General features: G+C 35.2%; 3 protein-coding genes across 4 annotated transcripts; all 3 read right to left on the reverse strand.

Moving 5' to 3' along the window:
• Positions 1–7,867: 7,867 nt before the first annotated feature.
• LOC115706490 (U-box domain-containing protein 33) lies at positions 7,868–14,849 on the reverse strand. 2 transcript variants are annotated; one of them, XM_030634151.2, is made up of 10 exons: positions 14,365–14,782; positions 13,795–14,279; positions 13,247–13,368; positions 12,920–13,041; positions 12,021–12,125; positions 11,384–11,846; positions 11,113–11,250; positions 9,828–10,355; positions 8,525–9,289; positions 7,868–8,283 (listed from the first exon to the last, which is right to left on the reverse strand). In XM_030634151.2, the coding sequence occupies exons 2-10, from the start codon at positions 14,051–14,053 to the stop codon at positions 8,101–8,103; spliced, it is 2,685 nt and encodes an 894-aa protein (XP_030490011.2). In that variant the 5' UTR covers positions 14,054–14,279; positions 14,365–14,782; the 3' UTR covers positions 7,868–8,100. The 2 variants fall into 2 exon arrangements, with proteins under 2 accessions (XP_030490011.2, XP_060964318.1); XM_061108335.1 differs by having other exon boundaries at positions 13,795–14,849.
• Positions 14,850–17,841: 2,992 nt separating this feature from the next.
• Positions 17,842–19,004, reverse strand: LOC133034352 (uncharacterized). The gene is made up of 2 exons (XM_061109420.1): positions 18,568–19,004; positions 17,842–18,328 (listed from the first exon to the last, which is right to left on the reverse strand). Exons 1-2 carry the CDS (start codon positions 19,002–19,004, stop codon positions 17,842–17,844), a joined length of 924 nt encoding a protein of 307 aa, XP_060965403.1.
• Positions 19,005–19,030: 26 nt separating this feature from the next.
• Positions 19,031–20,323, reverse strand: LOC133034358 (uncharacterized). Its single transcript, XM_061109428.1, has one exon. The coding sequence runs from the start codon at positions 20,321–20,323 to the stop codon at positions 19,031–19,033; it is 1,293 nt and encodes a 430-aa protein (XP_060965411.1).
• Positions 20,324–21,198: the final 875 nt, after the last annotated feature.

A 21,198-nucleotide genomic window follows, 5' to 3' on the forward strand; every position in this document is an offset into this window, starting at 1 on the left:
GATTTTTTTTTTCAAAAACATGTTCTATAAAACTGTTTTTACTTTTCAATTTTATAATTAGAAATTAAAATGTTAAAAACAAAAAAAATCACTTTCAATATTTTTTTAAACAGTTTTTTTTTTTTTCTTAATCAATCTTTTGGATTACGACCAGACCCGGACCAGAATTCCCTCCCCACAACCCTGGCGCTGAACTCGGCTTTTGACTTGAACCCGAATCCGACCCCGGACCTAGACGCGACTTAAATAAAAATCAAAAAATAAAAATAAAAATAAATTTTACAGAACACACTTTTGTTTTCTGTTTTTAAAATTGAAAAACAAAAGTGGTTACAGAACGCATTTTTGTTTTTTAAAAATAAATTTATTAAAAACAAAAATTTTACTTTCATTTTGTGATTAAAAAAATTAAAAAACAAAAGTGTTACCAGACGACACTTATATTATTAAATTTATATTTTTTTTTATGACCGGCGTATACAATAATCATAAGATGGTATAAAAATTTTGTGCGTACAAATATTATGATATAAACTTTTTTTAATAATTAATTTTTTTTTTTGCCAAATAATGTTTTATTTCGAAACTTTTTAAGAAAAAAAAAATTAAAAAACCATGCCTAACCACCCCAAATTAATGACTTTTTTTTATTTTATTAGTCCATGTACATATTTTGGTTTTGGACCAGTGAATAACGTTGTTATATAATGGTTTATTTGGTTGTGTTTGAATTGAATTATATTTATGTGATATTTTTCTATAAAGCTATATTTAATATTTATTTTCATGGCACCTAAATATATAATATTTTTTATTTCAAATATATATATAATATTTTAGTATAAATTAAAATTTAATATTATAAGTGTCATGTTTTTATATGACAAATTATGTTATTTGATATTGTGTTAGTTATGTTCTGAACTATATAGGGTTGTACATGGTTTGGGCGGTTTGTCCTATATATTTTTTAATCCAATTTAAAGTTTGGATTGCTAAAATTTTAAGTGCAACCCGCCAATTTGAAAAAAAAAAATTGTAAATCAACCAACGGTTTGGGCGGGTTATGGTTAACCCGCCCGAACCGGCCAAACTTTTTTTTTTAGATTTCAAAGTCAATAAAAATTAAAAAGATAAATTAAAAATATCAAATTCCACCAAAGCACAACACAATATATATGACTTTAAAACCAACAATTAAGTATACAATTTTATATTATTATATATTTAATCATTTATGTTATATATAATAAAAACTAAAAAAAAAAAAAAAAGAAGCCAAAGTCGAGTTGGTCGGGTTATTCGGTTTAATTGGGCGGGGTTGGACCTATTTTCAACGCGGCCAATTAACAGATTGGGCGGGTTGTAATTTTTCGGGTTATTTCGATTTGTAATTTTTATCGATTTTTTCGGTTTGGTTTAGGCGGGTTATTCGGTTTGGGCGGTTTAAACTTTTTTTTGTACAGCCTACAGCCCTATTCTGAACTATTTTTTTTTTTTTTGACTATTTGAGTTGATCAACTAAATCTTTGTTAGATGCAACTGTGTAGTCTAACTTCATTTATCTTTTGCTAAGTCGTCAACTTTTAATTTGTTTTAGTGTTTGGTTCAACTCATTGCCAGTTGGATTGATCAGTTAGTGTGTTAGTTAGTTAAGTCAATGTTATCGAAGTGTTAGTTAAATAAGCTGAACTAGTTTTTTCTAACTAAATTGAACTAGCTTTTTCTAACTAACTCTATATATTTGAGAGAATCTTCTAGTGATTCTTGCTCTGTTAGAGCAAAATACTTTTTTGTAATTTTTGTTGTTGTTGTTGTTGCAGATTGTAATTCATTGGATATTCAAGGATTGAAGAAGGAGTGTTGATCTTCAATATCTGAAAGAAGTTGAAATTGATCTGCTAGAGGGAGTTCAGCTTGATGGAAGCAAGAGAATTTTTTCTTTTCAGATCTAAAGGGACCTAAGCACTACTCAGTTAGAATATGTTTCCAATGTCAAAGAAAACTTGTAAATTCTTTGTTCAGTGACTTATCATTTTAGCCTTAATTCATCAAATTCAAACTTAAAATCAATTACTTAACTTTCAGATTAATTAGGACTTCTAGTATTATATAAAGATATGATATATATAACATATTTTAATATAATATAATGTAAAAATATCATCTAATACAGCGTAACAAATGAACTTTTAATTAATAAATTATTTTTTAATATCTAAATAAATGTATTTTTAAGTAGAACCAAATATACTTTATTTACTTCACAATACATCTCAAACATAAATAATTATAGAAAATTACTCATATCACTAACAAAATGTCCATTTTAGCTCTTTTTTTAAGCTTCACACATACATACTTATGTATTTGGGTGATTCTTTAGGCAATCATTTTTTTTTCTCTTCACTTTTATTTTAAGAAAAATATATTATTTCATATAATTTAAAATTTTATTTTGGCTAATTAAGATTTTTTTTTCCCCGAACTTTGACATGTATTAAATCATGCCCCTTGAACTTTTTTGGCTGTTAAAAATTCTCTCGAATTATTAAGATTGTTAGATTTAAAGACTTTTGTCTAATTTCATTCAATTTTATTGTTTCAGTGATTGTTTATGTACTAAATTATGCTTCTCAAACTTTGATATCTACCAAATCATGTCCCTCAAACTTTGATATGTACTAAATCATGCCCCTGAATTTTCATCCATGTTAAATTTTTTTTACTAAAATTAGACAAAAGTCCTTAAATCTAACAATCTCAATAGTTTAGGGAGAATTTTTAACGACCAAAAAAGTTCAGGGAACATGATTTTATACATGTTAAAGTTCGGAAAGAAAAAATCCTAATTGGCCTTTCATTTTCACACCGAAATTATAGAATAGCATTGCAGTGGTATATTTTATTATTTAGAAGTTGGTAATGTTTGTGTAAATAATTTGGTACTAAAAAAGTGTCATATAGAAAATCTTGTTGGGTCAAACAAAGTAATACTGTATATTCATCCAAAAAGAAGTTGATCCCTTTCTACTTTTTACAATTTTCCATTACTGTACAAACACACAACTTTTTTTTCTACTAATTAAGTTAAAAACGAATGACTCTTTTTTTTTTTGCATACATCAATTTATATCATATCTAGGTCATACAGTTGAGTTTGTTTTGAGAATCAATTAGGGCAAATTATTTAACCATATTTTCTATTACAGTATTTCGTTATTGTTGTTGGGTAAGTAAAAATAATAATCTTTGTTCGTTTTGTTTTCTATTTGGATGGAAATTATGTGTCTTGTAAGGTCCTAAAATATTAATACCCAATAAATGACGGGTAAGTGATAATTTGTTTTACTTTATTTATTTATTTTTGTTTTAGTCGAAAAAAATATAAATCTTTTGTTAAAAAAAATAAAATAAAAACTGTCAAATGGCTAAAATACGCATATGAAGAGTAACTTTTGACTTTTTTGTACCACGATGTACTATTATTTTTTATTCAAACGCTTTTGACACTAACCATTAATAAACTATAAACAGATAATTGACTTTGATTTAGCTTATTAATTACATAAATAGTTAAATGTAGCTCAAAATATATATTAACCATTTTTAGGTGAAACATGAAATCTATAAAAAAAAAAACTTTTTTTTTGGTGGGAAAACAAACAATACAATAATAGAAGAGTTACGAAGCTTTGAGTTTTGACGAAATTTTACTGGTTATTTTCAAAATTGATTTTTTTTTTAATATTTATCTTAATTATATATGAAAAAAAAAAAGTTTGAAAGCGCGTGTACCATATTTTACAGATAACCGGCTACTGTCCGAAGCGGTTCGCAGCACCGTATAGGCCGTACAGATAGGACAATCTATTAAAATAATTAATCTCTTAGATCCTCTGGATGCACGCTCACCATCAAATAACAATAATCAGATTTTTAATTGGCTAACAAATTTGTTCCTTACAGCTTGTATCGAATAGAATTATTACACGTGTCGGAGTCAGATATTATTGGGCGCATAGGAGCATGACACTTTCTTTAGTAGTACGGCATTAGCGCTGTATTGGTGGGACCCTCACATGGAACAATTCAGGGTTCACTATCCACACATGCCCAATCCTTAATGGTGGAATCACACGTGGGGAGGAGATCCACATGTGTGGGGCCCACTGGAATGATCGGATGGGCTCAAATCCATTTTGGGCCTACGTACATATACGTACGACGTGTAATTATATAGTTTATCATTGACTTAATGTATTTATTTATATAATAATTAAGGAAAATTTTATAATATGTATAAATAGGAAAGCCGACAAATTAGTCATTGATTTTGATGCATATTGTCCTGTTTTTGAAATTGGTGTACAGATTAAACAAGTTCTTATTCTTTACTTCAATTGCCTTTTTTGACGTACAAAAAGTTAAAATGGCTAAAAGATGATGTGGCAAAACAACTCTTCTTTAAACTTCACTAACTTTAAACATAAAACAAATTATTATGTAAAACAACCTTTTTTTATATGGAAAAACACAACATAGTAAACATAAAAAGTGTGAAGAGAGTGAAAGATATAGAAAAGAACAATGATCAAATTGTGTGGAAAATGTAGAAGTTACATTTCATTATTGTGGTTTCTATGAAAATAATTAGAAGAATAAAAGTAATGAGATAATGATGGATATTAATTAAGAGAGAGTTTTATAATGAAGAAAAATGTGTTAATTTGAATTTCTAATTATTAAATGAGTGAGAGGACATAATGATTTTTGGGAACTTATTTTGTACCCCAATTTTGCATTTATTTATGTTGCCACTATTTCCACTACTAAAAAGAAATCATTTAAAAACAATTACAACATACATACCTTGTCTTTATCTTTCTCTTGTTGATTGAGACTAATTTCTTCATATTTAAGTGGCGTACGTATACGTATATACGTAGGCCCATGATTACAATAACCATTAATTTATGTTTGTCCTTTTTTTTATATAATTTTCATTGATTCTTTTCTTTTTCAATATATTCATTTTTTTTATGGGAAATGAAAAGTTTATATACGTATAGCTAAGCTATTTTAGTAGAATTCTGAATACCAAACTATACGAATATATAATAAACTATGTTTGGTTAGGTGGAAAGAAAATTAGAAAGAAACAAAATAATGAGGGATAGAAAATAGAATAGATAGAAAGAGAAGATAGAAGATATTTCTCTAAGTTTGGTAGAGAAAAGAGAATGGAAGGGAAAAAAAACTGACAAAAAGTACAATTACAAACTAATATAATTATATAAATTAATTTAATGAAAAATAAGTAAATACTCTACAAATTTATTAAGCACCTATTTTAATATTTTTATTTTATATGAAATATATACTCTCAATTTATACTAGTTTTTTTTAGAAAAACATTTTTCTTCTCATATTCTTAAAAAATATATAAATAGAATAAAAAATAAATAACATTTTAAATAATTACATAAATTTTTCTTAGAATAAAAAAATTAGGGTGTTTCGACAATGCACCTCTTAAAATGGATGCACACCGAAACACCCGTATTTATTTTAGCATCTAAAAAAACTTTTTACTCTATTTTTTTTATAGTTGTGAACGTTATAATTGTTTAAGACATCTTATAAAATTTCAAGAAATTCAAAATAATTTATATAGTCTATTTAACACGCTTGTAATAGATAGTTTAAATACTATTTTCAACGTGTTAAATTTTTCTGAATTTCTCAAAATTTTATTGCAGACCTTAAATTATTATAATGTACACGATCATAAAAAACAGTTGGACTAAAAAGTCTCTTAAATGCTAGATAGGGGTACATCGATGCATCACTTTTAAGATGGTGCATTCTAACATTTTCCAAAAAAATTATAATTTCAAAGAAAAAATGAAAAATAACTTAAATAAAATGAAAAATGAACAGAGATGCCGAGATGGGAGCGGCCTAGTGTTGGTTGTTTTTCTGTTAATGTGGACGCTGGGTTTTCTATTCGTGGCGAGGGGGCGGCAACTGGGGTAGTTATTAGAGATGTCGAGGGGGTTGTAAGCTTTGCTTCAGCTACTGCGCTCTGCTCTGCTGGTACTCCGTTGGTGGCAGAGTTGTTGGCCATACGTGATGGTATTAAGGCAGCCATCCAGCGACGTGTGGCCATGTTTGAAGTTAGATCAGATTGCCTGCAAGCAGTCCGTCTTATTAATGGAGTGGAGGTGGGTTGTTGGCAGGAGGATGGCCTCATTGTGGAGATTCAACGTTTACTTCGGCATCATTCAGCTAATGGGGTTCGGTTTGTGTTTCGGGAAGCGAATGTCGCTGCCCATGTATTAGCCAATTATGCTTTGACAAACAAAGTTAGTGCTATGTGGATTGGGGTTTCTCCCCCTTGTGCTCGTCATGCGATTGAGCGTGACTTGCCATTTCCTTGTAATCGTCAAGTTGTTTAATGAAATGTCTAATTCTAAAAAAAAAATATATATATATAATACTTATAACTTAGTCGGGTACAAATAAAACTCAATAAGTTTTATCCAAAAATCTCTCCCACCCATTTTTCTCCTCCACGGCTCCATCCCTTTTTCTTTCATATCAAACGTATAACATTTTCTTCTTCCCTTCACTTTTTCCTTTTAACTTTTTTTCTCCACTACCAAACATAGTGTTAGAGTTTAGATTAGATCCTAATATTCCTCAAAAGCTACGTGGCTCAAAAGATAATCATTACTTTTGATATTAAAGACTTTGATAACCAAAAAAAATAAATAAATAGTACATGCCACATTATTGCTCTAGAAACGTGTACAATTATTGAGCAAAATGAATAAATATTGCAAATCCACGTACACGATATTTATAAGGTCTCTAGTACTGCTTGTGATTAGCTGTCTTAGGTGGGTAGTTTGCATACGATATACATATGCATATACATTCATAAAAATAAATAAATAGTTCACTACATGGTGCTACTACCACCTTCTCTATAAAGTCTTCAAGTACAATCATGGGAAAATGACACCCACTGTTCAATTGAGTTGGCTTAAGACTATTCAATTGACATTCTACTCCAAACTTATTTCTTTGGGAGAGAGGTCCAGTCTTATGAATTTTTCAACCTTATCTTTAAAATAACTAACTTGAATAACTCTTTATCTTTGAATATTTTAATGTTGACAGCAGTATGGTATTTTTTTTTTTCGGATTTATGCGTTTATATATTACAACTATACATAATTTGTGACTTGAACTCAAGACCTCCAACATACACGCACTCTCCTATGGCTTGGTCAGAATTATAGCATTTAGTAAAGGACTAGTATTATTTTGAATTTGGTAATACAAAAGTTATTCATTGGACTTTTTGTTTTATAAAATGACAAATTAATACTCTCGAGTTCAATTTTTGATAATTATTTTTAGTATAACTAACTTGAAAATAATTTTAACACTAACAAATATAAAAAATATATACAATTTTATCATAACAACTCTAAATCCAATTATTACTAGCTTTTATTTTGACAAAAAATAATTCAAGATACTATCTTTTATCACTTTGAAAAATATAAAATTCAATTTTTATTTAATAAAACAGATGATCCAATTAATAACTTTTATAAAATACAAACTCCAAATTTACCCTATAATAATCTGAGTTTAGATTTTCAGAGCCAAAGTCAGAAAACCAAGGTGAACAAATTATTTTTTTATGTCCATAGTCTAGATATTTACTCGGGACTAACGCCCACAAATTTGAGTTCATTTTCAAAACTTTACGGGAAAAGTTTGTGTATGCCAATATTTTTCTCTCCTAAAAGTTCAACATAATTTTAAAATCTGGTATGAGACTAGAAAATTATCAAGCAAAAGAGTTTATATTTCTATATACAAAGAGAGTGAGAATCATCACAGCGTTGTTTTTACACAAACTTACATTGAATTAAGTAACACAAAGGCCAAGGAGAAGTGGTATATTTAATATATGAGAAACTTGTAATTATTATGTATGTATGTATGCATGTGTAGTGCGTGTGCCTGTGACTGAGTAAGCAATATCACAACCAGAACAATATGAAAAGGTGAAAGATATCAATGCTGCTGCAGCCACTCCTGAATGGCAGAACGAAGAGCGTGGTTGGGAACAAGATTGCAGTGTTCCAGTGTAAGATTTGTCATCGGAGATGTGTCATGTCCGCTATCCAGCCATCCTCTCAAAGCCTCGGCTTCATATGTAAAGCCGTCTGCTGCCACGTGCGGATCTTGCATTACTTCCTGCAGGTTTTCATCGCAAGAAATTTACAACAGAATAGAGTTGGGGAGAGAATATACATAAATTCCTAGATGAAGTGTTGGACTTAGACCTATAACTAGCACTCCTTGTTGCAAGTGTTAAAGAATCATTTGATAGTTTTAATACATAAATATATGAGAATTATTTGATGATCACCCACATTTTTATGGCAACAAGGAACTATTGACTACTATAATATAGATGATAACAGAGGAATCATACCTGGAAGATGGGACAAATGAAATATGAAGGAGGTTGAAAGTGCTCTCCAGAACCCAACCGGAACGATGATGAGCCTCCACACGAAGCTCTCATTGGTTCAAGTACCCTCCAAACATCTGATCCGAGGTCTGCTCTACTCCTTCGGTTTATCTCACAACACCTCATCGCCAGGCGAGCCAACTGTTCAGCCTGCACAAATGGCCAGTCTCCAGCCAAAGGATCTAGGAGTGTTTTTAGCTTTCCTTGATCCAATGCATACTGTACCTCCTTTGTTATTCCCAAAGCTGGCTTTCCAGTCAGCAGCCGTAACAGTATAATTCCAAAGGAATAAACATCGGATTTTGATGTAAGCTCTCCTGTTGACAGGAACTCAGGATCCATGTATGCAAAAGTGCCCTTTGGATCAGTTCTGCAACACAATGTGGTATTACTGTATGAACTATCACCATTAGATAACAGACGGCAGATTCCAAAGTCACTAAGTTTGCTAATGAAGTTAGCATCAAGGAGAATGTTGGCTGGTTTCAAATCACCGTGTACAATACCATGAGGTTTGCTGGAATGAAGAAAGATAAGGATAGAACACAACTCTGTAATAATCCTTATGCGAGTTTGCCATGATAATGGTGAGGTATTGTCTTTGCAACAAAGGCGATCTTCAAGACTTCCATTGGGGAGATATTCATATACGAGGGCCCATGCTTCTGGGCAAGCTCCAATGAGTGTGACAAGATTGGGATGTCTCAACTTACTCAACACATCAACCTAAAAATAATCATTCCAGTAGTCAAGACAAAACACATAATCACATTCAATTTCATATGTTCTATCCTGTCTTCAGGGAAATATGAGAGAAATAAGCAACGGAAAGAAATCATATGTATAAATTGGTAGAATAAATTTGAAAAGTTTGTCATTTGTGTTTGGCTCTTAATTTCTACACCTCACACATTTCCGTATGTTCTATTTAAAATTGTAGCGCTGGATTTAGTAATTGATTTATTATTTCTCAAGGACAGAAACAATGAAGGCTAATAAATGCTATATACTGAATTACCATAGGCATAATATTCAACCAAATCAAGTAGACAGGGCAGTCCAAACATTACTTGGGTGGCCTAAATTATCAAAAAGTGTAACATTGTCATCGATCAAGATTACGAAGTAACAGATCCATTAAAATGCATCAAATGAAGTACAAATCTGATCTTAGTAAATGATATAATTTTTTCAATTATTACTTAGATAAATATTAGTCTATATAAACTATTCAGCTGCTACTGCTACAATCACACCATCTTACCTCCTGCTGAAATTCTGTGGGGCCTTGCATGCTATGAGCATGGAGCATTTTTATAGCCACCTGTGTATGACGCAAGAGACCTCTATAAATGCTTCCGTACCCTCCTTCTCCAATCTTCAAGGATGGATCAAAGTTATTGGTAGCTTCCTCAATTTCAAAGAATGAGAACTCAGAGAAGAATTGAGGAATGTGTGTGTTTGTTCCCTCTCCTTGGTTTCTTCTCAGCTCCTCAGCCTCTCTCAGTGCATTGTCACGCTCAACCTGCAGGTCATCTCGTTCTTTTTTGTAACTCTGTAATAGCTCCACTGCTGATATAATCTTCTCCTCCAATTTCTTTACCATCTCATCAGACTCTGCAATTTGGCTCTCCAGTAATAGTTTTTGATCTTGGGCTGCACGAAGTTCTTCCGCCACTTCATTTTGCTGGTTCTTTATTTTATCAAGTTCCTCTTTCTCTTTTGCAACCGCTTCCTCCACTTCTTTCCTATGTTTCAATTCCTCAGCATATAAGCTCTCCGATGCTTTTGCCTATTAAAGCCAGTATTCACTATGAGTTTTCCTTTCAAGCTTCAGAGGTATATACTCAGGTTTACATGCAATTACTAAATATATTGAATGCAACCAGTATCTAAATTGAATACAACCATACCAATTGTGAGGGGTATAAATTTATTAACATGGAAATTTCAAATTTGTCAAATCAGTAAGATGGACAATCAAATTATCATAAAAGCATTGGTAATGATAACACATTTAACATTAGAATCAGTGTTAATAAAAAAATTTCTATCAGTATTGCATACGTGGGTCTTGCTTATCTTCTCATCATAGATATGATATGAAATAAAATGATAGCAAAGTACATAATTTGTAATATCTACCCAATTCTTGTAAGTTCCAATAGAAAATGCCCAGTCCAAAGCATTTATAGAGGATAGAGATAAAACTACAAGCAATCTGAAATTGAAATAATATATAAGAAAAAGGCTATTTAGGCTATTTAGGATTTAATTACACACATGGTGTTGACGTGACACTAATGTGACAATTATCTAAATATTTATGTCATTATTCTGTTTACCACGTATGAGGTATGACAAAACTTGACAGAGTGACCAATTTACAACACTGTGAATAGTTCGGGCACCATTTTTAACGGGCTGAAAAATTCAAGGGCACAATAATACATAAGTCATAGTTCGGGGGTTAAAAATCCTAAATAGCCTAGGGAAAAAAATTAACAGATGAGATGAGCTCGAAGAAATCTTGGAAGGTAAGAATTTACCCTGCGTATAGCATCAATAGCATCCTTTTCAGCTTTCCCACGCCTAACTGCCTCGTGAAATGCTTCCCGCTTGGCATTTTCAGCCTCAGAAAATGCTTGTTCAAGATGATCATAAAGAGTTTCATCTATACTTCCATCCTGATAGCAACCATGAAATATTTCAGAAATTATTGGAACTACTCAAATAATTAGTGGCAAGCAAAAGACAAAAGGCTTCCCTTCGATCCTTAAAATACAAATATCATGCTAGAAAAATAGTTTTGAAACTTACCAATACACTTGGAGGGGATGAATGAGTAAGAGCTTCTTTTGAATGAGGAAGTGCAGTTAGGTCCAATCCAGTGTCACTCCCGCCATTCCTCACAAAAGAATTGAAAGCTGCATCCATCACTGGAGTGGAAGAGCATGTTGAATAACCTGAAGCTGGAGTCCTTGGTACAATATCCCATTCATCACAACTTCCTTCTGCATCCTTTTTGTTCTGAGGAGTTGACAGTCCTCCTTCAGAACCATCTAGGGAAGAAATATCGCTCACCATCCTCCCAATTTTCATATTATTTGCTGATCTTACCCTGCGATAAGGATCTTGAACTTGACTTGTGAATGTTGCTTGATAACTCTGTCCCAGATTAACAGACTGAGATCTCAAGTTGTTGTTGGATTGTCCTGTCTCAGTGATTGGTTGCACTGGTAAAGATGTTACCTCAATATCAGTTCCACCTAAATTACTTCTCCTGTGTTGTAGTGTTAACAGCATTAGTACTCAGGATATCAAAATCTGTGAAAATCTGAACTTGTCACAAAGGTCTCCCTAGCAACAATTCACTGTACAATTTGATAGTAAGAATTTGAAACAAATTATTGAATTGACATCTACATAATGGAGAAACTACTGAATAATGACCAACCTGGTATGAATGAGGTGCCCCTTGCAAGTAAAATGTATATGGCAGGAACCAGGTGCTTGTTGGCACACAAAAATGGCTTTCTTTGATTTGAGGTCCATCATTCTCCTGCAATTGTAGGTAGTATAAAGACTAGGCAGAAGGGGAAAACAAGGATTATGGACAGATGAACCTGTCTCTGATACCATGTAGAATCGGCACACAAAATGCAGGTATACACTGGCTCTTCTTATAGGAGGACTATAGACACAAACCGGTTATTGAAACTAATTATAATAGCTAGCTTTTCTACATTATAACATTGACCAACTAATCTTATATACAGGTACACCAATAAAACACAATATTCAGTAAAAAAATTACTAAATCCTTTCTTTTCAAGAAAAAGCCAACCTCTGAGTGAAGGTGCAAGCACATTTTTTAAGTAAATGTAGCAGAGGGTAAATTTAACTAATTGTTAACATAAAGTATGCAATCCCTCATTGGGTAAAATATCAAACAAGCAGAATATTAAAGCACAAACACATTTATAAATAGATATACATGCATTAAATAAATAGACATTGAATATAAGGTAAATATACCATAATCTGCAGCTACCACAAATTCTTTACATTGAAAGCAACATTAGACAACCAAATTTTTATGTTGACTCTAAATTATTTTTTTCTTTCAATCAACTAATTATATAGCACATTTGTGTTATTAAACAAAATCTGAACCAAAAAGAAACAGCCACATCACATTCCAGTTACAGCGTATAATCCTACTCTCAACTATGGGTCCACTTTTCCCCAAGTAATGCTGGATCTAATCATCTGGGATGACAACAAGACTGCGTTGAGAGAGAATGCATAAAATAAAATATACACATGATAAGAAAAGTTATTATGTAGTTGTACCTTGAATAGTACTTGTCCGCTGCTGCTCCCATAACAAGATTCGTAACCTTGTGCTTGGTGATGAGGTCAATAATTCCCTTTTCAATGGACTCCATATCTATATGTAGCTTCTCTGCCTGTACCTATTTTCACATAAATCATTTTGATCAGTTGATTTTGGGTCAGCAAGAGCTGCAAGACTAGGAATAGGATAAATAAACTCTAGATTCATACTTTTTTATTTTGCTCTTGGCAGAACTAGAAATTATATTTTTACTTAAAACAGACTTCCGAAAGGAATTACAACAAAAATCAGACGCAAAGAAACAGACACAACATATATTTTACCCCCATTCGATCACAAATAAAAAGGTAATCATCTAAACTTCTGTGCATCTTTTGCTTTTCAATTTCACGATATGCTCTGACTTCCTGATCCTTCAACGAGTTTGCTGGAAACCTTGTACCCACTAAGAAAATGGAAAAGAGTTAAACAATGTTAAACCAATTATCCCATTTTTTTTTCTTTCAAAATCTTAACAAATCTCCACAACTATATATCCAACAACAAAACACCAGACTTTTCAGTCAAAAAGAGGCAAATCACCATCAAGTGTTGTCAAAGTGTTGTCAACAGCAGTTCAATAAATAAAGTTTCTAGACTCCACTCCTAACAAGTAATACATGATCAATGATTCAGAAATCAGTTTAAAATACAAATTTGACATACAAACATACATGTACTTGAACCGGCTTGTTATCTAGAATTCTGCATACAAACTAATTCATTAGGCATGCATAAGTGTGTGTGATCATAATCTCTCCCCCGCACACATTTTATATGTCGGAGTCTATGTATGTAAATACAATTGTAATAATATAAGTTGCAGACTCACTCAGGGGTATCATTTGTGCAGGCACATGAACATGAAGTATGCAAATCTTCTTCCCTCCTGAGTTCTGAAGCGCCCATACCAAGACTGATTTGCTCTCTTTCACATATTTTCCCACTGCAACATATATTGTATCTTCTGTCACTCTTTCTGTGGGTTCCGGTACAATCTCTCCCTCACTACTAGACATCACTTCTGAGATATCAGGGTACCTTATTCGACCAACGTTTTGAGCAACTTCAGACACAGAACTCACGGCCATACTATCAATAGATCTTGAAGAACTCACTCAACATTAATATTTATATGTGCGCGTGGAATTTTTTCTCCAAGTTTCTGATTTTCTTTAAAATTTGGAACCTAAACAAAATTCTCACTCTACCCAATTGAAGCTTCTTAACCTCAAATGCATAAACTAGCCAAAAATTCAACTCTTACTCTGAACTGAAGAATTTTCCCCAATTCGATATGGAACTTAATTAATTAACCTACAAAAACCACACACACTACCCAATTCAAATTTCTTTTAATAATGAAGACCCAAAAAAAGCAAAAACCAAATCAAATTCTCACTTTAATGAAGATTTAGCTGGTGACCAACTCTGCTTTCACTCTAAACCTCGAATTCAACTCTTGTCCCAGTCTCTACCTCTGTGTTATCACTCTCACTTCTCCAGTCTCTTCTTTGTCTCTCGCAGTATAAGATGAAACCTAGAGAATATAATGATCGATGAAGAAAATCAATAAAATGAAAAAGAAATTAAGAGAACGAAAAGACAAGAAATTATGATTTGAGGTCCCAATGGGTTTGATTAGGACTAATAGGTGTTGTCTTGACTCTTGACTTGTAGCTATAATAAAAATTATAGGTTATCAATTAGAATGGAAGCAGGCTCTGATAATAGTAAAATAAAATGGTATCAGCTACATGGATAGAAATGTGTAAACAAATCAGAAGGTGGGTTCCATTGCATTACATTGGTCCACCATCACCATAGTTCTCTCTCTCTCTCTTTCTAGTTTCCTTCAAAGTGAAGGTTTATGAGAATGTACTAATGGCCCCACTCCACAAAGTGAAAATAATCCGTACTTTACTACTACCGTGAGGAAGCCCACACCACACCAACTTAACTGACTATTTTTTTCAGTCAATTTTTTTTTTTGAAGGAAAATGGTAACTTTATTAATAAGAAGATTCAACCATTACAATAGAAAGAAAATCAGGAGGAACATCATCCTCACTAAAAATACGATCTGGATACAAACAAGAGCTACTAAGTTACATAACGCAATTATTACGTAACGTTTAACAAAATTAATCGAGACTAGCGCAACCCGCCAAAAGAGAACGACAAACCGCCACTTGAAGGCCAAAAGGAGAAGGTATCTCCACCGTGCTTTGGACTGCCTGGACAACAACCAAAGAATCGGTTTCAATCTCAACCGGTCCCCAATGTTTCCTCTTTATCCAACTCAAGGCCTCCTTAACCCCTACCACTTCAGCCATAGCCGAATCCACACACCCCACTCGTAAAACTGTGAAGCCTTCAATGAATCGACCCTGAGAATCCCGGGCCACCCCTGCCGCTCCAAATCGACCATCACTTGCAAAGATTGCACCATCGACATTAACCTTAATCTTTCCCATAACTGGTTTCACCCAATGCTCTAAGTCCAATCTTGAACCCGTAGGAACAAGTAAAGACCCCATTCTCCTTGTCTGAGCATTTCTCCATTGATTAAGGACTACTCTTGCCGCAGAATAACCTCCGCCGCTGACATTGATTTGTCCCGCCAAACCATCTCATTTCGGGCATACCAAATCGCCCAAAGAACCATGAGCAATTCTTCCTGGGCCGTGGATGAGTGTTGTAGCAGAATGTGGCTAAACCAATCCCAAAAAGACTCCATAGGCGTATGACTCCAATTTAGAACCGAAAGATGCCAACAAGACCGTGCAAAAGAACATTGCACCAACAAGTGGTAAATGGTCTCAGGCACCTGGTTACACATAGGACAAACTTGATCTAGAGGAATATGTTTGGTGGTAAGTTGAACCTTAGTAGCCAAACAACCAGATAAAGCACGCCACATGAGTTGGTGCACTTTGGGAGGGACATGAAGCTTCCATGCAATTTTCCATATCTTAATCTCAGACTCACTAGTATTAGTGAACTCGAATGGTGCAACAACCGATATGCCTCCCTCACAGTATAGAACCCATAAAGGTCCTTGTGCCAATACCAAGTATCAATAGGAGTCTCCTGATCAATGTTAGTTCGAATGATCATCTCTTTATCTCGGTCATTGAATATATTCGAAACCACCTCTAAATCCCAAGCCCGTTCTCCTACCAACATGAGATTATTAACCGTCCACGTCTCCATACCAGTAGCTCTAGAAGTAACCCACGGTTGAGAATCATCCGCAAGCCACGGGTCAAATTGAACACTAATATTCGTGCCTGGACCAACCCCCCGACGAGCGCCCTCCTTAATCAAAGCTTGCGTTTCAAAAATACTCTTCCATATGAAACTAGGATTCGGCCCAAGAGAAGCACTCAAAAAAGAACCCTGAGGATAATATCGGGCCTTATATACCCGACTAACAAGAGAATGAGTATTTGTAACTAACCTCCAAGCTTGTTTTCCCAACATGGCTAAGTTGAAATCCCTTAAGTCTCGAAAACCAAGCCCCCCATGATGCTTATGACGGCACAGCTTCCTCCAACTCACCCAACTTACCCCACGGGTCTGATTGGATCCCGAACTCCACCAATATTTGCTCATCATACCCTCTAGCTTATTACAGGTTTCCACCGGCAACAAGAACACAGACATAGCATATGTAGGAAGAGACTGAGCCACTGTTTTAATCAATACCTCCTTTCCGCTTTTGAAAGCAAGCGACCTTCCCAACTCGAATTCTCTTCGCATCTTATCCTTCGTTAAGCCAAGAATAGCATTCTTATTACGGCCCATGATACAAGGAAGGCCAAGATACAAACTGTTTTCAGGAGCTTCATTCATTCGAAGAAGATTACACATATCTTGTCTAGAGGCCGAAGTTGTGTTGAGGCTAAAGAAAATAGTTGATTTAGAATAATTAACACACTGACCTGAGGCTTGTTCAAATAGTTGAAGCAGAAGAAGAACACTACGAGCCTCCCTTTCAATAGCCTTACAATAGATATAGCAATCATCCGCAAACAACATATGAGAAATTATGGGGGCACCATTACACACACGGCAACCATGAAGAGCTCCCCGAGCTTCAAATCTTTTTATGAGAGAAGAAAATCCTTCAAAGACACAAAAGAAATAAATAAGGAGACGGATCTCCCGTCTAATACCCCTTCCAGAACAATTGGCCCCATCTCACGACCCCCATGAGTAATAGTGTACGAAACCGTTGAGACACAATGCAAAATAAGATCTACCACCCGCGCATCAAAGCCCATTTTTAGCATGATATTCTTAAGAAAAAGCCACTCAACACGGTCATACGCTTTACTCATATCAAGCTTAAGAGCCATATAGCCTTCCTTTCCAACTCTTTTCCGCTTGAGATAATGCATCACCTCAAACGAGATCATAATATTATCAGTTATAAGACGCCCGGGAATGAAAGCACTCTGATTCTCTGAAATGACTGCAGGAAGAACAAGCTTCAACCGATTAGCTAGAACCTTGGAGCAAACCTTGTAGAGGACATTACAAAGAGCAATCGGGCGCATGTCACCCATAGTAGTGGCATTTTTCTTCTTAGGAATCAACACTAAATTAGTATGATTAAGACCAGTAGGCAACTGTCCAAATAAGAAAAAAGAGCTGACTCCGTTTGATGACGTCATTACCCACAATTGCCCAACACTTTTGATAAAAACCCGGAGTCATGCCATCTAGTCCGTGGGATTTATCTCGGGTGCATCCGAAATAGAGCATCTTTCACCTCCTCATCACTCAAAGGTTGCAAGAGAGTAGTCATTCCGAGTTGAAGTTACAAGAAAGTGTAAATCCCATCAAGAACATCATCCATAGTACATTGGAACTAGTAAATGTGTTCTGGAAGCAAGAGCACATGACATCCGATGTAATTCGATTCCCTACCAACCCAACTTCCATCTTCGCATTGGAGTTTATCAATAGCATTCATACGGCGCCGAGAAGAAGCCGTTGCATGGAAAAATTTGCTATTTTTATCCCCCTCCTGAAGCCACAATTGTTTCGATCGTTGACGCCAAAACACCTCCTTCTGAGTAAGAACTTCAAAAAGTTCTGTCTCAGCTTCCTTATATTTAGAAATAGCATCAGGATCTCTACCTTGCTTCCACCGTCTCACCTCCTTCTTCCAATATTGTATACGAGAAGCAAAATTACCCGAATAATCTTTGCCCCAAACCGAAAGAGATTCCCCACACCGTTGTATTTTCTCTTGGATACCCGCTAGATTATACTCCTCCCAACACTCCTTTACCAATTCGATAACACAGAGGTTCCCGGCCGCAATTTTCAAAGCGAAATTTGCGACTCCCAAGCTATATTATGCCGAACCAAGTCAAGAAAAATGGGACAATGAACAGAAGAAGATACCTCGAGATTAATAAGTTTAGCCCATGGGAACAATGGAGCCATCCGTCCGTCACTGCAGCACGATCTAAACGGACCTCTATCCAATTATGCCTCCCGACTTTTCTCCCAAGTGAACCGATGTCCCACAATGTCTAAATCAATTAACCCACACTCCCGAATAAAGGTCCCTAAGCCGTCAACTAACCAGTTAGGATAGAGATGTCCCCCTTTTTTGTCCTCTTGAGATAAAACATTGTTCATGTCCCCAATTACACACCAAGGAAGAGTGTTTCCACGAGCCAACGTCCGGAGTTGCTCCCAGGAAGCCCCACGCAAACTTCTCTTAGATTCCCCATAGAACCCCGTAAGACGCCACTCCCCAACATCAGTAGGCCGCACCTCCACATCCACAAAATTAGTGGCATAGTTCAATACTTTGACATCTTCCTTATGCCTCCATAGTAAAGCAACCCCCCCACTCCTACCACATGCATCAACCGCAAACATACCTTCAAACTTCAGCTTAGCTCGAACTCGCTCCAACACATCCTTACGACACAAAGTTTCACATAAAAAGATATAATCTGGTTTCCTATGGGCTACAGTATCATATAGGAATTGTATCGCCCGTGGGTTGCCCATCCCACGACAATTCCAACTTAATGTACTCATAATGCCCGGTGGGCCTGGAAACCAGAACCCACCTCGAACTCGTTTTTTGAGAGTCCATTAACATCCATATCAGCACTATCCTCCGCTTCCATATCAACATAGTCAGGCCCACCAACCCCTTCATGTTGACGCCTTCTTTTGGACTCAGTAGAAGGCCCACGGCCTCCTTGTCCTCCATGTGGACCGATAATTCCACCAATGAAAAGTGAAGGTTGACCTTTCCCGCTTGACACATGATTTCCAAACACAACTGACTTTCCTCTTTCATTGATACTAGACTTGGAAGCATTAGTCTTGTTGCCATTATGATTCAAATTTTCATTAAGAGGAATATTCCCATCATCCACCAAATCTGGAATATCATCAACCACCTTTGACTGGGGATTATTCTCAAACTCCAAACAAGGTAGTTTCCCAGTTTGCATGGCTGGCCGATCATCCTCCTCATCTTGTCGCACCGGGATTGCATGGTCAAACTGCTCATCGGCCTCCGTACCCGTACGCAAATACTGAGAGCTCAATAGATAATTTTTCCTTCGTGGTTGTGCACGCATAAAGCTCCCATAAGGTTTAACAATCTCATCCTCAGGTGTATCAAATAACTTAGGACAAAAGTTTTCCGAATGACCTATCAAACCACAGATAAAGCAAAATGTCGGAGCAAATTCGTATTTAAAATTAGCATAAAACCACTCACCACCCGTTTTCTTAAGCTTCATTCGTCTTTTCAATGGGACATCAATGTTCACCGTCACTCTTACTCGGAGATAATCCCGCCAAAGACCATTATAGTTCTTAGGGTCCGATTCAACAAAGGAGCCAATGTAGTTTGCAGCGGTAACGACAATTTTCTCCGTCATAAATCCCGTAGAAAGGCCATGAATCTGTATCCACATATCAAGTTGATTAAGCTTTACAGACTTCGGATCTCCACCTCGTGGAACTCTACCAAATATCAATGGTAGCCTATTGAAAGTCCAAGGACTGCCATTAATAACACGCTTAATATCGATCTCATGGTAAAACTGAAATAAGAAAAGGTTCGGCCCCAATTCCTTGACAAACAAGCCTTTGCCCGGTTTCCATAACCCCGCCAGCGTGTGTTTCATAGCCTCAAAATCTATCGATCTCGCATTCAAAAACCTCCCCACCAAACACCAACGATCATCCACCAGAACCGCCTCCTCCACGTCGTCCTCAATCTCAAAACCACATTCTTCCTCATCATCCAACTCTATATGCCCATACTGGAACTCCATGTCATCCATGGCTGTGCTAGTCGAAGCCATCAAACCAAAAAACAACTCACGATAGAAACTGGGAAAAACAAACCCAACACCACAAACCTGATCCGTCGAGAGCCCTATGAGAGTCAATGAGAGAACCGGCACGTTTAAACCAGTCGCAACAATCGGAGCAGATAAACCCAGGCGCAAATATCCAGTCGATACCTCAACGATGACGATAACTCAACCAATCGATAACTCAACAATCGGAACAGAAAAAACCCAGACGCAAATATCCAGTGATAACTCAACGATGACGATAACTAAACCAGTCGATAACTCAACAATCGGAACAGAGAAAAAACCCAGGCGCAAACTCCAGTCGACCCAGTCGCAGCAATATCCAGTCGACCCAGGCGCAATATCCAGTTGACGCCGTGCTCCGCCGATGACGACTCAACGATCAGAACCTTCGTGACACCGTGCTCCACCGATGACGACGCAGCAATCGGAACAGAAAACCAACCAGCGTAGAACCAGTCGAATACGTAGAAGAACAAACAATACTGTTAGAGAGAAACTTGACCCATGCCAGCTGGCAAGACTACTTCGATTTTTTCAGTCAATTTTTGTCTCGGAAAATATATTTAATTTTTTTTTTTCAAATTTTTTTCGTATACTTACAACATTATTTCTGTAAATTTTTAAATAATTTACAATGTCAAAAATATATTTAGGGTGCGTTTAGAAGTAACTGTGTAATCACTAAGTAAGGTAATTACTAGAATGGTAATTACACTATATTTTAAAATGCAAGATGTGTTTGGATATGAGGTGTTAATTACATGTGAATTCTTAATATCTTATTTGGCAAAATAGTTAGTAATTACATGGGAAAATAATATTTTTTAATAGCTAATGTTTAATATGTAAAGTTT

This window comes from Cannabis sativa, chromosome 1 (assembly GCF_029168945.1).
Source record: "Cannabis sativa cultivar Pink pepper isolate KNU-18-1 chromosome 1, ASM2916894v1, whole genome shotgun sequence".
NCBI classification, from domain to species: domain Eukaryota; kingdom Viridiplantae; phylum Streptophyta; class Magnoliopsida; order Rosales; family Cannabaceae; genus Cannabis; species Cannabis sativa.